The sequence below is a fragment of the Scyliorhinus canicula genome, chromosome 16 (genome assembly GCF_902713615.1).
Source record: "Scyliorhinus canicula chromosome 16, sScyCan1.1, whole genome shotgun sequence".
NCBI lineage: Eukaryota > Metazoa > Chordata > Chondrichthyes > Carcharhiniformes > Scyliorhinidae > Scyliorhinus > Scyliorhinus canicula.
The window spans coordinates 9,364,004-9,388,508 of NC_052161.1; the positions used below are offsets into that span (position 1 = coordinate 9,364,004).

At 50.4% G+C, this 24,505-nt stretch overlaps 1 protein-coding gene across 2 annotated transcripts in view; it reads right to left on the bottom strand.

The window, feature by feature from the left end:
- zgc:123010 (uncharacterized protein LOC641500 homolog) overlaps positions 1-24,505 on the bottom strand; it is a 165,314-nt gene that overhangs the window by 115,748 nt on the left and 25,061 nt on the right. For both annotated transcript variants that reach the window (XM_038822347.1, XM_038822346.1), the window contains exon 2: positions 14,838-14,932. In XM_038822347.1, coding sequence (XP_038678275.1) covers positions 14,838-14,932 — 95 coding nt within the window. The remainder of the gene's footprint in view (positions 1-14,837; positions 14,933-24,505) is intronic.

Below are 24,505 nucleotides of genomic sequence, written 5' to 3' on the forward strand. Positions count from 1 at the left end.
CAACGTCTCCACTTCCTGCGGAAGCTAAAGAAATTCGGCATGTCTGCATCGACTCTCACAAACTTCTACATCTGTGCAACAGAGAGCATCCTATCAGACTGCATCACAGCTTGGTACGGCAATTGCTCAGTCCAGCACGGTAGCATGGTGGTTAGCATAAATGCTTCACAGCTCCAGGGTCCCAGGTTCGATTCCCGACTGGGTCACTGTCTATGCGGAGTCTGCACGTCCTCCCCGTGTGTGCGTGGGTTTCCTCCGGGTGCTCCGGTTTCCTCCGACAGTCCAAAGATGTGTGGGTTAGGTGGATTGGCCATGCTAAATTGCCCGTAGTGTCCTAAAAAGTAAGGGGGGGGGGGGGTTGTTGGGTTACGGATATAGGGTGGATTCGTGGGTTTGAGTAGGGTGATCATTGCTCGGCACAACATCGAGGGCCGAAGGGCCTGTTCTGTGCTGTACTGTTCTATGTTCTATGTTCTATAAGTGTGGTGAACTCAACCAAATGCATCACACAAGCCTGCCACCCTCCCATTGATTCTGTTTACACCTCCCGCTGCCTCAGGAAGGCAGACAGCACTGTCAGAGACCCCTCCCACCCAGGCTTTGCCTTCTTCCAGACCCTTCCATCAGGCAGAAGGTACAGAAGTACGAAGACTCGCACATCCAGACATAGGAACAGCTTCTTCCCCACAGCTACGAGACTCCTCAACGACTCTCCCTCAGACTGATCTGTTCCCTGTAAGAACACTATTCACGATGCCCTATGCTACTCTTGCTCATGTATTCGCTTTGTTTGGCCCCTTGTTCCGCACTGTAACCAATCACTGTTTGTCGATGTACCATTTGTCAATGTTCTCTGTTGATTATTCTTATGCCTACTATGTACGTACTGTGTACATTCCCTCGGCCGCAGAAAAATACTTTTCACTGTACTTCGGTACACGTGGCAATAAATCAAATCAAATCATAATCTTATATTTAGAATTAGGTCATTTAGGAGTGAATCAGGGAGCACTTAGTGTTATTCTGAAATTCGCTCCACCCAAAAAAGGCTGTAAATGTAGGGAGGTCAACAGGGAGGCATTTTTTGTGGTGTAAGAATATGGAAGAATAAATCAGCCATGATCTAACCATGTGGTAGAATAGGCTCGAAGGACCACGGCAGCCTAGTCATTTACCATGAGGAATTTAGGACTTCCTTTCATGTTGAAGAACGCACCAACTGAATTCAGAATGTCTTCGGACTGGTCCTGGCATAGCCAATGGTGACGTAACCATATTTAGCTAGAATAGGATAAAGATCTCACAAAATATGAAAGAAAATATTGCCTTTCTGTCTCTTCATTCACAACCATTTACTGTCCCAAAGCCATTTTATAGCCAATGGCGTACATTTGAAGTGTAAGCAAGGTTGTGATGGAGGAGACGTGGGGCAAAATTCTCCCCTACCCGGTGGGGTGGGGGGGTCTCGGCGTAGCGGAGTGGCGCCAACCACTCCGGCGTTGGGCCTCCCCAAAGGTGCGGAGAAGGCTAGGCCTGCGCTGGACTGACTCCCGCTACACCGACTGGCGCCAACGGCCATTGACACTACGCCGCACGGCATCGGGGCTGGCCGAAAGGCCTTCGCCGGTCCGCGCATGCGCCGGTGCATCAGCAGCCGCTGACGTCACCACCGGCGCATGCGCGGTAGGGGGGTTCTCTTCCGCCTCCGCCATGGTGGAGGACGTGGCAGCGGCGGGAGAAAAAGAGTGCCCCCACGGCACAGGCCCGCCCGCCGATTGGTGGGCCCTGATCGCGGGCCAGGCCACCGTGGGGGCACCCCCCGGGGTCCGATCGCCCCGCGCCCCCCCCCCAGGACCCGGGGCCCCGCTCGCGCCGCCATTCCCGCCGGCACAGAGGTGGTTCAAACCACGTTGGCGGGATTGGCTTCGTCAGCGGCGGGACTTCGGCCCTTTGCGGGCCGGAGAAACGTCACGGGGGGCACGCCGATCGGCGGGGCGTGATTCCCGCTCCCGTCGATTCCCGGGTGGTGGAGAATTCCGGCCACGGCTGTGGCGGGATTTACGCCGGCCCCGGGCGATTCCCCGACCCTGCGGGGGGTCGGGGAATTCCGCCCATGGTAACCGATTTGCATTCAGCAAGCTCCCACAAACAGCAATGAGATGTGGAGATGATCAATGTTTTGTGACATTGACTGTGGGATAAGTATTGACCCGGGCCCCAGGGATAGACCTCCTGATCTGCTTTGAAGGTGAGCGATGGAATGCATTATGTCCACTTAAGTGTGCAAATGTGCCCTTAATTTGACACTCCCTCGGTACCGCAGCACTCCCTCGGTACCGCAGCACTCCCTCGGCACCGCAGCGCTCCCTCGGTACCGCAGCACTCCCTCGGCACCGCAGCGCTCCCTCGGCACCGCAGCACTCCCTCGGTACAGCAGCGCTCCCTCGGCACTGCAGCACTCCCTCGGTACCGCAGTGCTCCCTCGGTACAGCAGCGCTCCCTCGGTACCGCAGCGCTCCCTCGGTACTGCAGCACTCCCTCGGTACCGCAGTGCTCCCTCGGTACAGCAGCGCTCCCTCGGCACTGCAGCACTCCCTCGGTACCGCAGCGCTCCCTGGGTACCGCAGCGCTCCCTCGGTGCCGCAGCACTCCCTCGTAAGCACAGCACTCCCTCGGTACCGCAGCACTCCCTCGGTGCCGCAGCACTCCCTCAGTACTGCAGCACTCCCTCAGTACTGCAGCACTCCCTCGGTACCGCAGCGCTCCCTCGGTGCCGCAGCACTCCCTCGGTGCCGCAGCGCTCCCTCGGTGCCGCAGCACTCCCTCGTAAGCACAGCACTCCCTCGGCACCGTAGCGCTCCCTCGGTACCGCAGCACTCCCTCGGTGCCGCAGCACTCCCTCGTAAGCACAGCACTCCCTCGGCACCGCAGCACTCCCTCGGTGCCGCAGCGCTCCCTCGGTACCGCAGCGCTCCCTCGGTACCGCAGCACTCCCTCGGCACCGCAGCACTCCCTCGGCACCGCAGCACTCCCTCGGTGCCGCAGCACTCCCTCGGTACCTCAGCACTCCCTCGGTACCGCAGCACTCCCTCGGTACCGCAGCACTCCCTCGGCACCGCAGCACTCCCTCGGCACCGCAGCACTCCCTCGGTGCCGCAGCACTCCCTCGGTACCTCAGCACTCCCTCGGTACCGCAGCACTCCCTCGGTACCGCAGCACTCCCTCGCTACCGCAGCACTCCCTCGGCACTGCAGCACTCCCTCGCTACCGCAGCACTCCCTCGATACCGCAGCACTCCCTCGGTACCGCAGCACTCCCTCGCTACCGCAGCACTCCCTCGATACCGCAGCACTCCCTCGGTGCCGCAGCGCTCCCTCGGCACCGCAGCGCTCCCTCGGTACCGCAGCACTCCCTCGGCACTGCAGCACTCCCTCGGCACCGCAGCACTCCCTCGGTACCGCAGCGCTCCCTCGGTACCGCAGCACTCCCTCGGTACCGCAGCACTCCCTCGGTACCGCAGCACTCCCTCGGTGCCGCAGCACTCCCTCGGCACCGCAGCACTCCCTCGGTACTGCAGCACTCCCTCGCTACCGCAGCACTCCCTCGGCACTGCAGCACTCCCTCGCTACCGCAGCACTCCCTCGGCACCGCAGCACTCCCTCGGTGCCGCAGCACTCCCTCGGTATCGCAGCGCTCCCTCGGTATCGCAGCGCTCCCTCGGTATCGCAGCTCTCCCTCGGTACCGCAGCGCTCCCTCGGTGCCTCGGTACCGCAGCACTCCCTCGGTACCGCAGCACCCCCTCGGTGCCGCAGCGCTCCCTCGGTGCCGCAGCACTCCCTCGGTACCGCAGCACCCCCTCGCTGCCGCAGCACTCCCTCGGTACAGCAACACTCCCTCGCTACCGCAGCACTCCCTCGGTACCGCAGCGCTCCCTCGGTATCGCAGCGCTCCCTCGGTACCGCAGCACTCCCTCGGTGCCGCAGCGCTCCCTCGGTACCGCAGCACTCCCTCGGCGCCGCAGCACTCCCTCGGTGCCGCAGCGCTCCCTCGGTACCGCAGCACTCCCTCGGCACCGCAGCACTCCCTCGATACCGCAGCACTCCCTCGGCACCGCAGCACTCCCTCGATACCGCAGCACTCCCTCGGTACCGCAGCACTCCCTCGGTACCGCAGCACTCCCTCGGCACCGCAGCGCTCCCTCGGTACCGCAGCACTCCCTCGATACCGCAGCGCTCCCACGGTACCGCAGCGCTCCCTCGGCGCCGCAGCACTCCCTCGGTGCCGCAGCGCTCCCTCGGTACCGCAGCACTCCCTCGGTATCGCAGCACTCCCTCGGCACTGCAGCACTCCCTCGGTGCCGCAGCACTCCCTCGGCACCGCAGCACTCCCTCGGTACTGCAGCACTCCCTCGGTGCCGCAGCACTCCCTCGGTGCCGCAGCACTCCCTCGGTATCGCAGCGCTCCCTCGGTATCGCAGCGCTCCCTCGGTATCGCAGCTCTCCCTCGGTACCGCAGCGCTCCCTCGGTGCCTCGGTACCGCAGCACCCCCTCGCTGCCGCAGCACTCCCTCGGTGCCGCAGCACTCCCTCGGTACCGCAGCACCCCCTCGCTGCCGCAGCACTCCCTCGCTGCCGCAGCACTCCCTCGGTACCGCAGCACTCCCTCGGTACCGCAGCACTCCCTCGGTACCGCAGCACTCCCTCGCTGCCGCAGCACTCCCTCGCTGCCGCAGCACTCCCTCGGTACTGCAGCACTCCCTCGGTACCGCAGCACTCCCTCGGTGCCGCAGCGCTCCCTCGGTACCGCAGCGCTCCCTCGGTACCGCAGCACTCCCTCGGTACCGCAGCACTCCCTCGGTACCGCAGCACTCCCTCGGTACCGCAGCACTCCCTCGGTACCGCAGCACTCCCTCGGTACTGCAGGACTCCCTCGGTACTGCAGCACTCCCTGGGTACTGCAGCACTCCCTCGGTACCTCAGCACTCCCTCGGTACTGCAGCACTCCCTCGGTACTGCAGCACTCCCTCGGTACCTCAGCACTCCCTCGGCACTGCAGTACTCCCTCGGTACCGCAGCGCTCCCTCGATACCGCAGCACTCCCTCGGTACCGCAGCACTCCCTCGGTACTGCAGCACTCCCTCGCTGCCGCAGCACTCCCTCGGCACCGCAGCACTCCCTCGGCACTGCAGTGCTCCCTCGGTACCGCAGCACTCTCTCGGTACCGCAGCGCTCCCTCGGTACCGCAGCACTCCCTCGGTACCGCAGTGCTCCCTGGGTACCGCAGCACTCCCTCGGTACCTCAGCACTCCCTCGGCACTGCAGCACTCCCTCGGCACCGCAGCGCTCCCTCGGTACCGCAGCACTCCCTCGGTACCTCAGCGCTCCCTCGGTATCGCAGCACTCCCTCGGTACCGCAGCACTCCCTCGGTACCGCAGCACTCCCTCGGTACCGCAACACTCCCTCGGTACCGCAGCACTCCCTCGGCACCGCAGCACTCCCTCGGCACTGCAGCACTCCCTCGGTACCTCAGCACTCCCTCGCTACCGCAGCACTCCCTCGGCACCGCAGCACTCCCTCGGCACCGCAGCACTCCCTCGGCACTGCAGTACTCCCTCGGCACCGCAGCACTCCCTCGGTACCGCAGCACTCCCTCGGCGCTGCAGCACTCCCTCGGTACCTCAGCACTCCCTCGGTACCGCAGCACTCCCTCGGTACCGCAGCACTCCCTCGGCACCGCAGCACTCCCTCGGTACCGCAGCACTCCCTCGGTGCCGCAGCACTCCCTCGGTACCGCAGCACTCCCTCGGTACCGCAGCACTCCCTCGGTACTGCAGCACTCCCTCGGTACAGCAACACTCCCTCGGTACTGCAGCACTCCCTCGGCACCGCAGCACTCCCTCGGTACCGCAGCACTCCCTCGGCACCGCAGCGCTCCCTCGGTACCGCAGCACTCCCTCGGTACTGCAGCACTCCCTCGGTACAGCAACACTCCCTCGGTACTGCAGCACTCCCTCGGCACCGCAGCACTCCCTCGGTACCGCAGCACTCCCTCGGCACCGCAGCGCTCCCTCGGTACTGCAGCACTCCCTCGGCACTGCAGCACTCCCTCGGCACTGCAACACTCCCTCGGCACTGCAGCACTCCCTCGGCACTGCAGCACTCCCTCGGTACTGCAGCACTCCCTGGGTACTGCAGCAAGGGTGGTATTGTCCACGCTGCCCGCAGTGTCTTTCACGGCAGCAGGGGCGGCTGACTACTGAGTAGAGGGATCTTCTGATCCCATCACTGTCAACGGGGCTTCACGTTCTCTGCATTTCCCCCCCCACTCCTTCCCACTCACCTACACCGCCCGGAAACCCACAGCAGCGGTTCACCGTCAGCATGACTGGAAGATGTGAAAACATCCGGAACATTCTGGCTCAAGGAACAAATCCAGGCGTTCCACAAGCTGACGAGGGGCGGCAGGGGCCATCATACAAGCATAGGCTTCAGGCCCAGTGTGAGTGGGCCAAATGGCCGACTCTAGTGCCGTAAATTCAAATACCTTCAAACAGAAACAGTCTAGACACAGTCCAAGATATATTCCCTCAAAAAGGAAAGGTGCAACAAATAAATCCGGAGCTCCCTGGATGAAAAAGGGGATATAAATCTAGATAAAGAAGCAAAAACTTGTACTTACAACTGGCATCTGAGAACCAAGCTGAATACAGAAGGTTCAGACGGGAGGTGAAATAGCAGATTAGAGAAGTGAAGAGGGATTGTGTGAAAAGACTGGCAGACAACATAAAGGGAATCCCAAAGTCTCCTCCAGGCATATAAATAATAAAAGGAGAAGTAGATCCAAATAGAACATTGCCATTCGAGTCTGCACCGACCCACTTAAACCCCCACTTCCACCCTATCCCCGTAACCCAACAACCCCTCCCAACCTTTTTGGACACTAAGGGCAATTTAGCATGGCCAATCCACCTAACCTGCACGTCTTTGGACTGTGGGAGGAAACCGTAGCACCTGGAGGAAACCCACGCAGACACAGGGGAGAACATGCAAACTCCGCACAGACAGTGACCCAGCGGGGAATTGAACCTGGGACCCTGGCGTTGTGAAGCCACAGTGCTAGCCACTTGTGCTACCGTGCTGCCCTAAAAGTGGATTTATACATTGGGACAGGGTGCACGACTAAGGTATTAAATGAATGCTCTGCATCCATCCTTACCAAGGAGGCAGGAGGAGGTGGAACCCGTCTCCCATCCATCGACTCCATCTACACCTCCCGCTGCCTGGGGAAAGTGGGCAGCATAATCAAAGACCCCCTCCCAATTACGGCTTACTCACTCTTCCAACTTCTTCCATCGGGCAGGAGCTACAAAAGTCTGAGAACACGCACAGACTCAAAAACAGCTTCTTCCCCGCTGTTACCAGACTCCTAAACGACCCTCTTTTGGACTGATCGGATTAATACTACACTCCGGTATGCTTCACCCGATGCCGGTGTCTCTGTATTTATATTGTGGACCTTGTGTTGCCCTATTATGTATTTTCTTTTCATGTGCTGAATGATCTGTTTGAACTGCTCACAGAAAAATACTTTTCACTATCCCTTGGTACACGTGACAATAAACAAATCCAATCCAATCCAATACTACACAGGGCATGGTGACAAAGTAGGAAACTCTGCATCTAGAAGGGTTCAAGATTGATAAGGAGGAAGTGTCGAATAGACTGTCGGTACTGAAAGTTGGCAAGGCATCAGGATGGGATGAGATGCATCCAAGGACAATGAAGGAGGTGAGAATGGAAATTGCAGGGACGCGGGCCATCATCTTCCAGTCTTCCCAAGATCCAGGGAAGGTACCAGAGGACTGAAGAATTGCACATGTTACGTCCTTGTTCAAAGGTTGTTAGGATAAGCCCCAGCAATTACAGAGCAGACAGTTTAACATCAATAGTGGGCAAGCTTCTAGAAACAATTATTTGGGATAGAATTAGTGGTCACATGGAATATTGTAGGTTGATTAGAAATAGCCAACATGGATTTCTAAGGGCGATATCATGTTTACCTAACTTGATTTTGAAGAGGTAACAGCAAGGGTCGACAAGGGTAATGCTGTTGATGTGGTGTACATGGACTTTCAGAAGGCATTCGATACAGTGCCACACAACAGACTTGTCAGAAAGCTCATGGAATAAAAGGGACAATCGCAATCTGCGTACCCAATTGCATGAGTAATAGGAAGGAGAGCAATGGTCAACGGATAATTTTCAGACTAGAGGAAGGTTTGCTGTTGTGATCCCTAGCAGCTAGTATTAGGACAACTGATAGTCCTGATGCATATTAATGATCCCGATCTCGGTATGTAGGGGACAAATTCACCGTTTGAAGATGATACGAAACTTGGAAGTACTGTAAACTGTGAAGAGGACAGTGTCAAAATTCAAAAGGACATTGGTGGAATGGGCAGAGAGGTGGCAAGTCAAGTTCTGTGCAGAGAAGTTTGAAGTTAGTAGGAAGAACATGGAGCAACAACATGAAATAAGGGATAACATTTTTAAGGGGGTGCAGGAGCAAGCGTATATCATTGAAGGTGGCAGGATAGGCAGAGAGAGAGCAATAAACAAAGCACACAGCATTCTGAGCTTTATTAATAGGGGCATAGAGTACATGAGCAGGGAGATTATGTTGAATTTTTACAAGACACTAGTTAAACCTCAGCTGGAATATTGTGCACAGTTTGGAAGGATAAGAATGTATTGGTGAGAGTGCAGAAGAGGTTTACAAGAATGGTTTCAGAGATGAGCAACTTCAGTTATTCGGATGGATTGGAGAGATTGGGACTGTCCACCTTGGAGAGAAGGCGGCGGAGAAGATATTTGATCGCGATGTTCAAAACCATGAACAGATTGGGAGAAACCGTTCCTGCTCAGCAAGGGTGAGGGGGCACAGGTTTAAGGTGATTTGCAAAAGAAGCAAATGTAATTTGTCAAAGGAAGCAAGGCAAGGGTTTGGAGAATCAAGGACAAAAAGAAAAGTTTGAGAGGCTGAAAACTGCGGCATTTGCAGACTCTGCCGGGATTTCCCAGCCTTCCCACTGGCGGGATCTTCCGGTCCCGCAGAGGGCAACGGGGATTTGAATGGGATCGGTGCATCCACCTCAGGAAAACCCACAACGATGGTGCCGGAAATTCAGGGCTTCTGTTTTCCCTTGGGCAAACTATTTTCAAACTTCCAGAGTCCACATCAGTGCCGATCAAAATGCCTCGGCATTTGTCTAAATTGCAAATTACCCCAACAATCTCCAGTGAGAGCAAATATTTAAGTGCATCATTTGGCTGCTGGGAACTATAACAGTGCTTACACTAAACTGACATGATGCTCTGTACAGACGACAGATCTGTAGTGTGGTTACCTGTGGCTCAGGCGAACAATGTAAGCATTAGTACATCGTCCTGCAAGGGTACAGTATGAATACTAACAGGGCTGGGGTTTCTGCAACTTGAACATGGACACACTGCCATTCAAGGGAGAATGTAAATAGTTCAGCAGTGCTCAAAAACGTGAAACTCAAAATTTGATGGAAATAGGATGTGCCGTTTGCCAATATTTGACTGGTTAGCTATTCCTCCGCATCCAGAAATGAATCATGAGCATTTTTTTTTTATAAATTTAGATTACCCAATTATTTTTTCCAATTAAGGGGCAATTTAGTGTGGCCAATCCACCTACTCTGCACATTTTTGGGTTGTGGGGGCGAAACCCACGCAGACACGGGGAGAATGTGCAAACTCCACACGGACAGTGACCCAGAGCCGGGATCGAACCTGGGACCTCAGCGCCGTGAGGCGGTTGTGCTAACCACTAGGCCACCGTGCTGCCCATCATGAGCATTTTAAGTTAATTTTTAAAACTGGGTGCCGTTCAGAACCTTGTAGTGAACGTAGTTGGGTACAAAGTCACAAGTTTCATCGGTTAGAGGCAGCGAGCACGAAACGGAGCAGGCGCGAGGACGCACGGGAATGAAAGAGAAAGCGAGAGCAAATCGGAGAGGCAGACGGCGACAAGAGAGCGCACGGGCTCGAGTGACGGCAGGATAGCAAGACAGAGAGCAAGACGGAGGGAGAAAGCAAGATGCAGGGAGCGAGGCGGATGCGGGGGGGGGGGGGGCAGTCTCTGAGCCAAAAGGGTGCGAGGCAGAACGAGTGAGATAGAATGCAAAAGAGAACAAGACAGAGAATGGACTGAATTTTCAACTAAGTATATATTAATGAAGTTCCTACAGAAATAAATTAAATTAAAGAAAAGTGCGCTCTTCAATCATTATATTCAATGATCTCACTTAATATTTACAATTTAGACGCTATTGTGTCCTCTTGAGGAGTTAGGTAGGAGTAGGTCCAAGCAAACACAGAGAGGTGATACAATTTTTACCTCTGCTTCCTCATTTTTCATGTAATAAATTATTTTACAGTTAACCCCAGCACGGATGAGATAAGCCACGGCTTTCGAAGTCCTGCATCTTAAGGCACAAGTCAAGTCTGGTGGATCAAAACAAATAGAAGGCAGGGTTTGCTGTCCAAGTAACGAGAAGCTTAGCCAGATCTCACAGCAAGGAAAGACAGTGTGAAGTGGTGCACGGGAGCTGGAACAGCACTCACTCGGCGACCGCGGAGAGATACAAAGAACAGCAGCGCTTGCCAAAAAAATAAAGTATGAAAAGCAGCTGGTCACGGATCCCAAAATGATCACGAGGTTTTTCGAAGCAAGGCAGAGAGGGCGGTCATGGAGCAATGTGGCCCTGTTAAAAACTGGGAATAGTGCTTTGCCAATGAAAATAAGGAAATAACAAACATGTTGAATAGTTACTTTGCCTCAGTATTTACAGTAGAGGAAGAGGTCAGCATGCCAGACATCCTAAGGAAGCTGAAACTAAATCGAGGACAGGGACTTTTCAAAAATTAACATAAGTGAAGTAGCAATAATGATGAAAAGATACAGCACAGAAGAGTGAGAAATCCGCAGGAGCTCTACCCCACCTCGACCCAATTGTTTTCATTTCATTTTAACTGTCTTTTACCATTTCTTTCTTTCTTAATATATATTCAATCCCCCCCCCAATCTCATCCACCTTTCCTTCGTCTTTCTCCTCTTTGCTTCCCCCTTCCCCTCCCCCCACATCTACAGTTTACCCTCTGATATTAGTTTCCCTGCTGTTTGGCCTTTCACGTCTTTTGTTCTCTCTGGGGACTGCCATTAACACTCTTACCCCATGGTTTCTGTGGCTATGACTCATCTTTCATTCTCACTCCACAGTATAAATATTCCCCACTTTCTCTGTCTGTTAGCTTTGACAAAGAGTCATTGGACTCGAAACGTTAGCTCATTTCTCTCCCTACCAGACTTGCTGAGATTTTCCAGCATTTTCGCTTTCGAGCAGATGGTTTCCATCCCAGAGTTTTAAAGAAAGTGAGTGCGAACATTGGAGATTCCCCAAAGTTCTCTCGGTTCAGGAACTTTGATTGGACAATGACACATGTAACTCTGCTATTTCAGAAGGGCGCGAGGGAAAAATTAGGGAATGGGTTAGATACTACCCCGACAATACAGAATTGTCGTCAATTTGGTGTAAATTTTCAGCAACCGAATGATACAGTATTTTGTTTTCACGGTAAATTAAGCTTCCTTGCGGCAGTAATTTGCAATTGTCTACGTGTTTGTCCCCAGAGTCACTGAGTTAGTCCAATGTCTGTTGTCAGCAAATCATTTGACACTATGATTAAGGAGAGTGCAATTGAACAAAATTTCCACCTGATCAGGGGGAGTGAGCTATGATTTGTAAAGGGTAGACCATGTACGACAAAGCTGAGGAGGCAATTGAGTCATGTACCGGGAAATATCTGTGAATGGTATTTACATGGACTTCCAGAAGGCATATGATAAAGTCCCTCAGAAGTGAGCATTAACTAAAGTTGGAGGTGGAAGAATTGAAGACATATTATTTACTTGGTAGGATATTAGTGGACAGACAGGAGACAGAGAGAAGGAAGTCATGTCCAAAAGGAATCTGCGTTGGGGCCTCAAATATTCACTGTATTTATTATTTATCCAAAGTTTCTAATGACATAACTTAGGAATTGTGAGCTGGAAGCATTACATTACAAAGACATATTGTTAGTTTAAGTGAGCATGCAAAATTGTGGTAAATGGATTTCAATAGAGGCAACTGTGCGGTCATCCACTTTTCACATTAAGGGATAGAACGAAGGTACTTTCTAAATGATGAAAAGCTAGAAACAGACCATTAAAATATCACAAACAGCTGCGGAAAATCATCAAGAAGCGTAAAGGAATACTGGCTTTCATATCCAGGGCAGGGGTACAAGTCAAGCTGTAGCTATACAAAGCCTTGGTTGGACCACATCTGGAGTTCCTGTGAGCAGCTCTGGGTGTCGCAGGGAGGAAGGACATATTTGCCTTGGAGCGAATGTACCGTAAATGTTTCAGAATGATACTTGGACACCAAGGGTTAAATTACAAGGAGATATTCCATAAACTAAGGTTGTGTATTCTGGAATTTAGGTTAAGAGTGGATTTGATCAAAGTTTTCAAATTATTAAGAGGAACAGATAGAGAGAACCCATTTTCACTGGCTTGACTGGGAACAGGAGTGAAATTAGGAAATGTTGCCACTCTAGAAGGGCAGAAGTTTGGAACTTTCTTCTGCAAAATGGTCAAGACCAACCCTCCAATGTATGTTAGAAACTGGACTAGAAAGCCTAGCAATTTTGTAATTTGGAAACGGCGAGGGAAGGATTCTTCACCCCCAGGAGTTATTCCACTGACAAACTGTTATCCTTTATATTAAAACAAACGTTATTCTTAACACAGGAACAATCCTATTAGCTTCACAGAAAATAGCTTATAATTAACGGCTAAGCAATTCTTACTAATAAAAGGAAACACTTTAACTTCTAATTTATACCTTCTCTATCTCCAAAGCCCATCACAGGTCAAAAGCCACTTGTAAATAAGGTTAGAGAAAACAGATACTTGCTGTCCTCTTGTGTAGAGTTGCTTTCAGCAAAGGAGGGACCCTTTCATACAGAAGCTGCAGGCCCTTCTGTCTTTGGCAGACTAAAAGCTAAACTGCTTGCTACAGACCTAGCTCCTCCCATTAATTGCACCATCTCTATCCTATTAATTATCTTATGACCACCGTATTAAGGTTAACTGCAACCCTCAATTATCTGAACCCCAGGGAACCTTCTTTCTATATACGAACGTCCGTTAGTCCGACATAGGTAAACAATTAAATTATTAGAATCAATCATAATCGCACATTTACGACATCTTAATTGCATCTTTTTGCACGCGCACACCACCTGCCTGTATATTAAACTAGGATTTATAAAATTATTATTACACCAGATATATATACAATATATATAACAATTTCCTCCATTCATCACAATGGGATTAGATAAGAGATCAGCCAGTATCTCATTGGGAACAGGTTCAAGGGACTAAATGGCCTCTTCCTCTTCCTGTGTATCTATGTAGCTATTAAGAGCGATCTAAGATTCAAGCGTCAAAACAGTCGACAGCATGAACATTAAAGAGATCCAAAAGTCAACCACGATATTTCGGCATATCAATTTCAAACTTTTTCTCCTCAAATCCCTCCATTCCATTCCATCCTTCCAATCCAGCTTTCCCACTGTTAGTTCCTCCTTCCTTCTTTCAGATTTGCGACAATGTAAAAGCTAGCGTCACCCTGCACGATGGAACTTTCCTCCTAAATGCCCCTGCCTTAAATCTCTTTGATAGAGTCTTTGAGTATCTCCACTGGTCACATTTCAGCTCCTGATCACATCAGACCCTCAACTGCGAAGCCCCTGGAAAGGTCTTTTTCCTAAATTTCCTACATTGGATGTGCTATCTAAATGGTATTACATGGGACATGTCAACAGTTTTCACAATTTCAGTTTTATTTGTTCGTGCATATCATTAATTCACTCTCAACGTAGCAATACGTCAATATTTAAAATTTCAACTTCTGCAGAATATTCTGATTACATTGATTACAATCAAAGAGATAGCCCATCACAAATCGATACATGAAGGGAAAAAAATATATTCCAACTAAGTTATCCAGGTAAAACTTTAAACAGAGATCTTGTCTGCTCTCCAAAGTGGATATAAAAGATCCTGTGACACTATTTCAAAGACACACAGAGGAATTTCACACACACACACACCCCGCCCTCGCCATGCCCCAGCCAATATTTATCCCTCAATCAATTTCATTAAAACTGATTATCGCAACATTATCACACTTCTGTTTGTGGGAGCTTGCTGTGCACAAATTGGTTGCTGTCTTTCTAACATTATAAAAGCAACTACACGTCAAAAGTATTTGATTGGCTGTCAGGCACTTCAGGTACCCAAGGTCACGGAAGGCTAGTATTTTTCCTTTCTGTTACTTTCATTCCCGACCAACAAAATATTTCACCCTCAGCACAATTAGAGACTAAGTCAAATTTCAAAAACTGCTCATCTAATGGGGTACAGAGATTGGCTGTCCACCTCCATATAGAAACTGAGGAAGTCTCAGTGGCAGACCGCGTCACGGCCCTGGTGATTTCTTTCCTCCTCGGTTCTCTCTCCGACCTCCCTTACTCAGGCCAGGTGTCCCCTGGACTCACCACAACCTCCCATCAAGCTCACTCCGGGTGTGAAGCCTATTTTCCCGATCAGCTATGCCAACCCCAGATGGCGCAATCCTTTGATATAAAACCCCACTAAGTGGGTGTTTCCGGGGTTCGGGCTGCGGTTGATCACCTGGACGCAGGAGAGTTTGATTTGAGTCCTTTCTCCATTCGTTTGAGGAGCTTCACCACATTCCATGGCACTTTCGTCCATCTTCTCAAAGTTATCTGCAAAACCAAGGGAGCAGAAAAAGAAATGAAGGAGTCACAAGGGGAAAAAAAACATCCAATAAAGAACAAGATAGTCGGGCGGGCTGTGCGGTGGTGGAGAAGTGTGCTTGCTATAACTAACTGGACCAGACTAGCTCTGAGCCACATGTAGAAGGTGCTAACTGATATATACACCCTGACTGTCACTACAGTTGTCACCAGTGGAAAGAGGCAGCGTGCTGATGGTTTGTGTGTTTTATAGTGGGAAACCACCTTCTAGTGTTCGGCCTGGTGATTGGTTGTGTTCTATCCTGTGTGTTGATTGGCTGTACTGGGTGTCTGTCACTGTCTGTCTGTATCTCATTATGTGCATAAGTGCACATCATGACAAGGAGGTGCTGTCTTTTTGAAAGGGACTTTAAACCCTGGTCCCACCTGCCCTTTCTGATGGGGGCAAAATACGTAACAATTTCAATGAAGGGCAAGGGAGATCACCCTAATGTACTGGTCAATATTTCTCCCTCAATCAACATCACTAAAAATACATGTCCTGGTCATTATAACACTGCAGATGGTGGGGAATGGCGGTGTTTAACTTGACTGCCGCACTTCCTGCATTACAAATTAAGATACTTGTAATGGATACTTGTAATGGGGTTTGAGACATCCTAAAGTCATGAAAATGCTATATAAATGAAAGACTATCATTCGCTGATCCAAAATGTTGTCGTTATTAAATAGCATCAAGAAGGTACTACTTTACACAGGCAAGTGAATTGGTGAGACAACACCCTGACACATTTCTACACTGTACCCATGCAGCATAGTTCACTGTCCGAGTATGTTAATTATCGTATCAATAGTCCTTGAGGCACTGCGCAATAACAGATGGATTGTTCTAAATATCTAAAAGTAGCAGCTATTAGGATACCTGGCCCCAACATTAGGGGCGGCATTAGGGGTTAGCACAGCTGCCTCACAGCGTCAAAGACCCGGGTTCGATCCCCAGTTTGGGTGACCGACTGTGGGGAGTTTGCACTTTCTCCCCGTGTCTGCGTGGGTTTCCTCCGACAGTCCAAAGATGAAATGAATGAAATGAAAATCGCTTATTGTCACGAGTAGGCTTCAATGAAGTTACTGTGAAAAGCCCCTAGTCACCACATTCCGGCGCCTGTCCGGGGAGGCTGGTACGGGAATCGAACCGTGCTGCTGGCCTGCGTTGGTCTGCTTTAAAAGCCAGCGATTTAGCCGAGTGAGCTAAACCAGCCCCTGATGTCCAGGTCAGGTGGACTGGCCATGCTAAATTGCCCCTTAGTGTCCTGGGATGTGCGGGTTAGGTGGGTTATGGGGTTGCAGAGATAGGGTGGGAGCCTGGTTAGGGCCCTCTTTCAGAGTGTCGGTATAGACTTCATGGTCCAAATGGCCTCCTTCTGCATTGTCGTGGTTCTATAATTCTGTGATTTTTTAGGATTCCAGGCAAGAACCCCAGACAATATTGAAATTTGTAAAACTGTGACACTTCACTACAGGAGTGATGCCTCTGACCAATAGGTATCTCTTATGTTAGAAAAATTTTCCACAGCAGCATGTGTAGGTATTCTAACAGAGCGGCTAAGTTCAGGATAAATTTCCTATAATAGTTCACAAGCCCCCAAAACAACCTCGGTTCTGGTATCGGGACTCCCTTTATGGCCTGGACCTGTCCCTCTACCGGGGTGGGAGCCACCCTTATCCTCACAGTATCTCAGGTACGTGACTGCCGTGGCCTGAAACACACACTTGCCTCTCTTCAGGCAGTCGCCCGCTTGGGAACAACGGCTGAGGACCTCTCCCAAGTTTTCCAAGTGTTCCTACTCAGTAGTACCCGAAATGAGGACACCATCCAGGTTTACCGCCACTTTTGGCAGCCCCTGGAGGATGCTTTCCATTATGATTTGAGAGATCGCTCAGGCGGAAGATCCGCACAGGCAGAAGATCCGCACAGGCGGAAGATCCGCACAGGCGGAAGATCCGCACAGGCGGAAGATCCGCACAGGCAGAAGTTCCGCACAAGCGTAAGATCGCTCAGGCGGAAGAGCCGCACAGGAGGAAAATCGTACAGGCGGAAGATCGCTCTGGCGGAAGATCGCACAGGCAGAAGATCGCTCAGGTGGAAGTTCCACACAGGCGGAAGATCGCTCAGGTGGAAGTTCCACACAGGCGGAAGATCGCTCAGGCAGAAGATCGCTCAGGTGGAAGTTCCACACAGGCGGAAGATCGCTCAGGCAGAAGATCGCTCAGGTGGAAGTTCTGCACAGGCGGAAGATCCGCACAGGAGGAAGATCGTACAGGCGGAAGATCCGCACAGGCGGAAGATCCGCACAGGCGGAAGATCGTACAGGCGGAAGATCGCACAGGCGGAAGATCGCACAGGCGGAAGATCGCACAGGCGGAAGATCGCACAGGCGGAAGATCCGCACAGGAGGAAGATCGTACAGGCGGAAGATCCGCACAGGCGGAAGATCCGCACAGGCAGAAGATCACACAGGCGGAAGATCCGCACAGGCGGAAGATCGCACGGCAGGAAGATCGCACGGCAGGAAGATCGCACGGCAGGAAGATCGCACGGCAGGAAGATCGCACGGCAGGAAGATCGTATGGCGGAGGATCGCTCAGGTGGAAAATCGCACAGGCGGAAGATCGCTCAGGCGGAAGATCGCACAGGCAGAAGATCACACATGCAGAAGATCACACATGCGGAAGATCACACATGCAGAAGATCACACATGCAGAAGATCACACATGCAGAAGATCACACATGCAGAAGATCACACATGCGGAAGATCACACATGCGGAAGATCGTACAAGCGGAAGACCACACAGACGGAAGATCACTCAGGCGGGAAGATCGCACAGGCGGAAGATCGCACAGGCGGAAGATCCGCACAGGCGGAAGATCGCACGGCAGGAAGATCGCACGGCAGGAAGATCGCACGGCAGGAAGATCGCACGGCAGGAAGATGGTATGGCGGAGGATCGCTCAGGTGGAAAATCGCACAGGCAGAAGATCACACATGCGGAAGATCACACATGCAGATCACACATGCGGAAGATCACACATGTGGAAGATCACACATGCGGAAGATCACTCATGCAGAAGATCACACATGCGGAAGATCACACATGCAGATCACACATGCGGAAGATCACACATGTGGAAGATCACACATGCGGAAGATCACACATGCGGAAGATCACACATGCAGAAGATCACACATGCAGAAGATCACACATGCAGAAGATCACACATGCAGAAGATCACACATGCAGAAGATCACACATGCAGAAGATCACACATGCAGAAGATCACACATGCAGAAGATCACACATGCGGAAGATCACACATGCGGAAGATCACACATGCGGAAGATCGCACATGCGGAAGATCGCACATGCAGAAGATCACACATGCAGAAGATCACACATGCGGAAGATCACACATGCGGAAGATCACACATGCAGAAGATCACACATGCAGAAGATCACACATGCAGAAGATCACACATGCGGAAGATCACACATGCAGAAGATCACACATGCGGAAGATCACACATGCAGAAGATCACACATGCAGAAGATTGCACATGCGGAAGATCACACATGCAGATCACACATGCGGAAGATCACACATGCAGATCACACATGCGGAAGATCACACATGCGGAAGATCACACAGGTGGAAGATCACACATGCGGAAGATCACACATGCAGAAGATCACACATGCGGAAGATCACACATGCGGAAGATCACACATGCAGAAGATCACACATGCGGAAGATCACACATGCAGATCACACATGCAGAAGATCACACATGCGGAAGATCACACATGCGGAAGATCACACATGCGGAAGATCACACATGCGGAAGATCACACATGCGGAAGATCACACATGCAGAAGATCACACATGCGGAAGATCACACAGGTGGAAGATCACACAGGTGGAAGATCACACATGCGGAAGATCACACATGCAGATGATCACACAGGTGGAAGATCACTCATGCGGAAGATCACTCATGCGGAAGACCGTGCATGCAGATGAAACCCCAAAGGGGAGCCAAGTATATTCGCACAGATCCCTGTGGGTATTGGCTACATAATTCCGGTATGCTGCGTCAAGCTCTAGTTGGAGATACACGTGGCTCATGTCCATCCCAAACATCCCAAATTTTAGATCAAAAATTTATCACTGATCATTCAGCCCTTTTATGGGATCTTGCAGTGCCGGTATGCTTGCCTCAAAAGTTGCCACCGTACTTCACAAGAAATGCATAGCACGTAAAGCACTTTCACGAGATGTTGAGACATGTGTTATATACATGCAAGTTTCATTCTCTTCTCCAAAAAAGTTAATGGGTTTTCATATAAAGGTCCATTCCATTTACTGTATAACTTGGGCTTTTGTTAAGTTTATAATTCAAACTTTATTAAGTTCGGGGCAGCAGGGTAGCATAGTGGTTAGCATAAATGCTTCACAGCTCCAGGGTCCCAGGTTCGATTCCCGGCTGGGTCACTGTCTGTGTGGAGTCTGCACGTCCTCCCCCTGTGTGCGTGGGTTTCCTCCGGGTGCTCCGGTTTCCTCCCACAGTCCAAAGATGTGCTGGTTAGGTGGATTGGCCATGCTAAATTGCCCGTAGTGTCCTAATAAAAGTAAGGTTAAGGGGGGGGGGTTGTTGGGTTACGGGTATAGGGTGGATACGTGGGTTTGAGTAGGGCGATCATGGCTCGGCACAACATTGAGGGCCGAAGGGCCTGTTCTGTGCTGTACTGTTCTAATAATTCTGCGGCTGCCGCTCCGTCTCTGTTATCATTATGCTTCTTCCACCAAAGTCTAGCCAGAGAGTCATGTCAAAATATTCCAAAAACTAGTAGAAACAATTCTTTCAAATTAGCTTGTTTGTATATATGTTTTTGTCCAGGATGTTAATATAAACTCAACTGAAAATCATTTAAGTGTGAAGCAACAACTTGGCATTCATATTGTTCATCAGAAGTGCAGGGTGGATAGATAAGGCCTCAAAAACAACAGGCCAAAGGCATTGCGTATCTCCTAACTGAGGCAATATAGTACAAGAGAAAAGACATAACTCTCATTAGGCCACAGTTGAAGTATTTCATGCAGCTTTGAATGCCCCTTATCGAAAGGACATGAATATTATTGGGTACAGGTCTGTAGGATGATAATCAGGATTGGAAACAATAGTTGTAATGAGAGCTTTGAGATTTTCACAGGAGGAAAGGTGGCCACAAGGAGGTTCATTCCAGTTTTAGTCAAATGATGAAATGATTGTCCTAATCCATACTGAGCTGCTGGAACAGGAAATGCTTTGACGTGGAGTGGTTGAACAGACAGCAAAGTGAGCTTGAAAGGATAAGGTGGAGACACACGTGAAGCAGACAAAGTTGCTGGTTAATCGGGAAAGAGCTGAGTTCTGGATTGCTCTAGTGAAGAAGTTCATGTCGGTATAATGGCCAGAATGGTAGAAAAATTCAGTAACTCAATAACTGGTGAGCAGCACGGTAGCATTGTGGATAGCACAATCGCTTCACAGCTCCAGGGTCTCAGGTTCGATTCCGGCTTGGGTCACTGTCTGTGCGGAGTCTGCACATCCTCCCCGTGTGTGCGTGGGTTTCCTCCGGGTGCTCCGGTTTCCTCCCACAGTCCAAAGATGTGCAGGTTAGGTGGATTGGGCATGATAAATTGCCCTTAGTGTCCAAAATTGCCCTTAGGGTTGGGTGGGGTTACTGGGTTATGGGATTATGGGGATAGGGTGGAGGTGTTAACCTTGGGTAGGGTGCTCTTTCCAAGAGCCGGTGCAGACTTGATGGGCCGAATGGCCTCCTTCTGCACTGTAAATTCTATGAAAAACAAACTGTGTTCTGATGCAAAAATAAACACACAGCCCCTTTATAATGATGCACTTTCACAGACTTCATTAGAAACACAAAAGTGTGTATTAATAAGAAGAATTTACAGCAGCCACATGTCTGCATCTAGTTCCCTACATGTCTCCTGCCTGAGGGGAGACTCCCCTCTCTGGGCGTCCCACCCACCCAACATCTCAGGTGACCCTTGCTCTGCTGTGTTGCCCCTAAAGCCACAGATAACCACACCTTTCCACAGTAAAACAAAGAAACCATGTACTTGGACTTCGAAATGGTCCAAAGGGAGTGCATTAAAACTACAATTTAATCAAGTGGTTCAGATTAATTCATGAAACACAAGAGCTAAATTCAAGATTAAGCTACGGCCATTCAAGGACATATCATTAAATATGTGCGTGAAGACCTCAATTAAATCATTTTGACAACTAGAAGGCAGGAGAGAAGAGGATGCTGCTATTAGTTGGGGTTATCATAATTATCTGCTTAGTAGCAAAGTGGTAGATGGCAACTGTTTTTCTGAAATTAAGTTTGACTTTCTCACAAACACTGGAGGCTACATTCAATTTCTCAACATCTACATACGGGCTTTCAGCTGGGAGGATACCATTGAGTAGGAAGCTTATTTTTGTAACTGCCTGCACCATTACTTTGAGCTCCCTGAAGATCTATCCACACCACTCAGCCCTTCTGGTTCTCATCTAAATCCTGCCCCTGGTTTTTGATTTGATTTGATTTATTATTGTCACATGTATTAGTATACAGTGAAAAGTATTGTTTCTTGCATGCTGTACAAATAATGTATACCGTACATAGGGAAGGAGGGAGAGACTACAGAATATAATGTTACAGTCATAACTAGGGTGTAGAGAAAAGATCAACTGAATATGAGATACTTCCATTCAAAAGTCTGATGGCAGCAGGGAAGAAGCTGTTCGTACATGACCTCAAACTTTTGTATCTTTTCCTGACGGAAGAAGGTGGAAGAGAGCATGTCCGGGGCGCGGAGGGTCCTTAATTATGCTGGCTGCCTTTCCGAGGCAGCGGGAATTATAGATAGAGTCGATGGATGAGAGGCTGGTTTGCGTGATGGACTGGGCTACATTCACAACCTTTTGTAGTTTCCTGCGGTCTTGGGCAGAGCAGGCTCCATACCAAGCTGTGATACAACCAGAAAGAATGCTTTCTATGGTGCATTTGTATAAGTTGGTGAAGCTCGTCGCTGACATGCCAAATTTCCTTAGTCTGCGAAAGTAGTCGTTGTTGGGTTTTCTTAACTAAAGTGTGGGCATGGGGGGCCAGAGAGGATGTTGGTAATCTGGGCATCTACAAACTTGAAGCTCTCGACCCTTTATACTTGGTTCCCATTGATGTAGACAGGGGCATGCTCTCCACTACGCTTCCTGAAGTCGATGACAATCTCCTTCGTTTTGTTGACATTGGGCTGCATGAGGCCGTTTCCATCCGCTCCCAAGCTGCCCCCCCCCCCCCCCAATCCCCACCACCCACTTCCTTATCATCGCAATATTGGCCGCCCAGTAATAACTCAAATTTGGCAGAGCGGAGAATCGGCACCATTGGCGCCGGCGTGTTTGGCACGGCGCTGGTCGCGGGCCACTCTACGCAGCCGGCAATGGCGTTTACGACGGCGTGGACACTCTGGGAGAATCCCACCCATGGAGTTAGAATGGGAGCAGAATGGGAACAGTTGAGGTAAACAGCATGGGTACATTTAAGGGGGGGCTGGACAAGCACATGAGAGAGAAAGTTACAGAAGAATATGTTGATAAGAGTGACTGGAGTAAGGTGGTGAAGAATGAAGACAATCAAAGCCCAGTTTAGCTGAACAGCCAGTTTCTGTGCTGCAAGTTCAATGCTATTCTCTGCACAAATTGTCAGTCAGTTCTTGGCCTGTAATCACTTGCTGAGTAAATTATTTCCCAGAGTGAGCGGGTCGGGGCTATATTACTTGTAGTCCAAAAGGATGAGAGGTGATCTCATGGAAACATAAAATTCTTCAGTGTCTTGACTTAGGGTAGATGCTGAGAGATTGTTTCCCCCTGGTGGGGGAATCATAAACTAAGAGCGACAGGATAAGGCGTGAGCTATTTAGGGCTCAGATGAAGAGGAATTTCTTCAGCGGATGGTAAATCTTTGACATTCTCTGCCACAGAAGATTGTGGAAGCTCAGTCATTGAATGCATTCAAGAATGAGATTGATAGATTTTTGGACCCGATAGGAGTCAAGGGATATCGTGATAGGGCTGAAAAAGTGGAGTTAGATAATCTCATTGCACAGAGAAGGCCCAAGGGGCATGTGGCCTACTCCACAGCTCCTATTTTTTTATGTTCTCCTGATAGGAATAAATGATTTCTACAGCCAGTAATCTGATCAAGCTGTAATACTGTTTGGCAGGCTATGATGTTATTTGAGCCACTTGTTTCTATAAATTCCTTACAGCTTACTCATAATAATCTATTGCATCCTTAGCGAGCCCAAACTTGAAACATGCAAGCAAAAATATTCAACCAAGCTTTACAACCAAGCTAATCCTTCTGTTATGAATCTCAGAGAGCCAAGTCTTTCTTAAACAAATGCACACACAAAGCGACGAGAACAACAGCATGTTTTCTTTTAAGAATGAGCTAGAGAGAAAGAGGGAGAGGCAGAGAGAGAGAGAGAGAAAGAGGGAGAGGCAGAGAGAGAGAGAGAGAAAGAGGGAGAGGCAGAGAGAGAGAGAGAGAAAGAGGGAGAGGCAGGGAGATGGAAAGAGGGAAAGGCAAAGAAAAGGAAAGAGGGAGAGGCGGAGAGAGGGAAAGGCGGAGAGGGAAAGAGGGAGAGGCGGAGAGGGAAAGAGGGAGAGGGAAAGAGGGAGAGGCAGAGAGGGAAAGGCAGAGAGGGAAAGAGGGAGAGGGAAAGAGGGAGAGGGAAAGAGGGAGAGGGAAAGAGGGAGAGGGAAAGAGGGAGAGGGAAAGAGGGAGAGGGAAAGAGGGAGAGGGAAAGAGGGAGAGGGAAAGAGGGAGAGGGAAAGAAGGAGAGGGAAAGAGGGAGAGGGAAAGAGGGAGAGGGAAAGAGGGAGAGGGAAAGAGGGAGAGGGAAAGAGGGAGAGGGAAAGAGGGAGAGGCAGAGAGAGAGAAAGAGGGAAAGAGGGAGACGGAAAGAGGGAGAGGGAAAGAGGGAGACGGAAAGAGGGAGAGGCAGAGTGAGACGGAAAGAGGGAGAGGCAGAGAGGGAGAGGCGGAGAGGGAAAGAGGGAGATGCGGAGAGGGAGAGGCGGAGAGGGAAAGGGGGAGATGCGGAGAGGGAGAGGCGGAGAGGGAAAGTGTGCGACACAGAGAGAGAGACGCATAGGGAAAGATGAAGACACATAAAGAGGGAAAGGGGAGAGGCAGAGAGAGAAAGAGGGAGAGGCAGAGAGAAAAAGAGGGAGAGGAAGAGAGAGAAAAACTGAGCCATAATATAGGACTGGAGTAGTTCATAAGTCAGACTAGAATTTCTTCCCTAAAGGACTCTGCATGAACCAGTTGACAGGTATTTGGCAGTCCAAACATAGTGTGTCACACACCGAGACATCTTTAACAGTGGGACTACCTATCGGAATGCCACTGTTAACAGGTACGACTGGTACCTGAAAGAGCTTTCAATGAATTGTGTGAATCA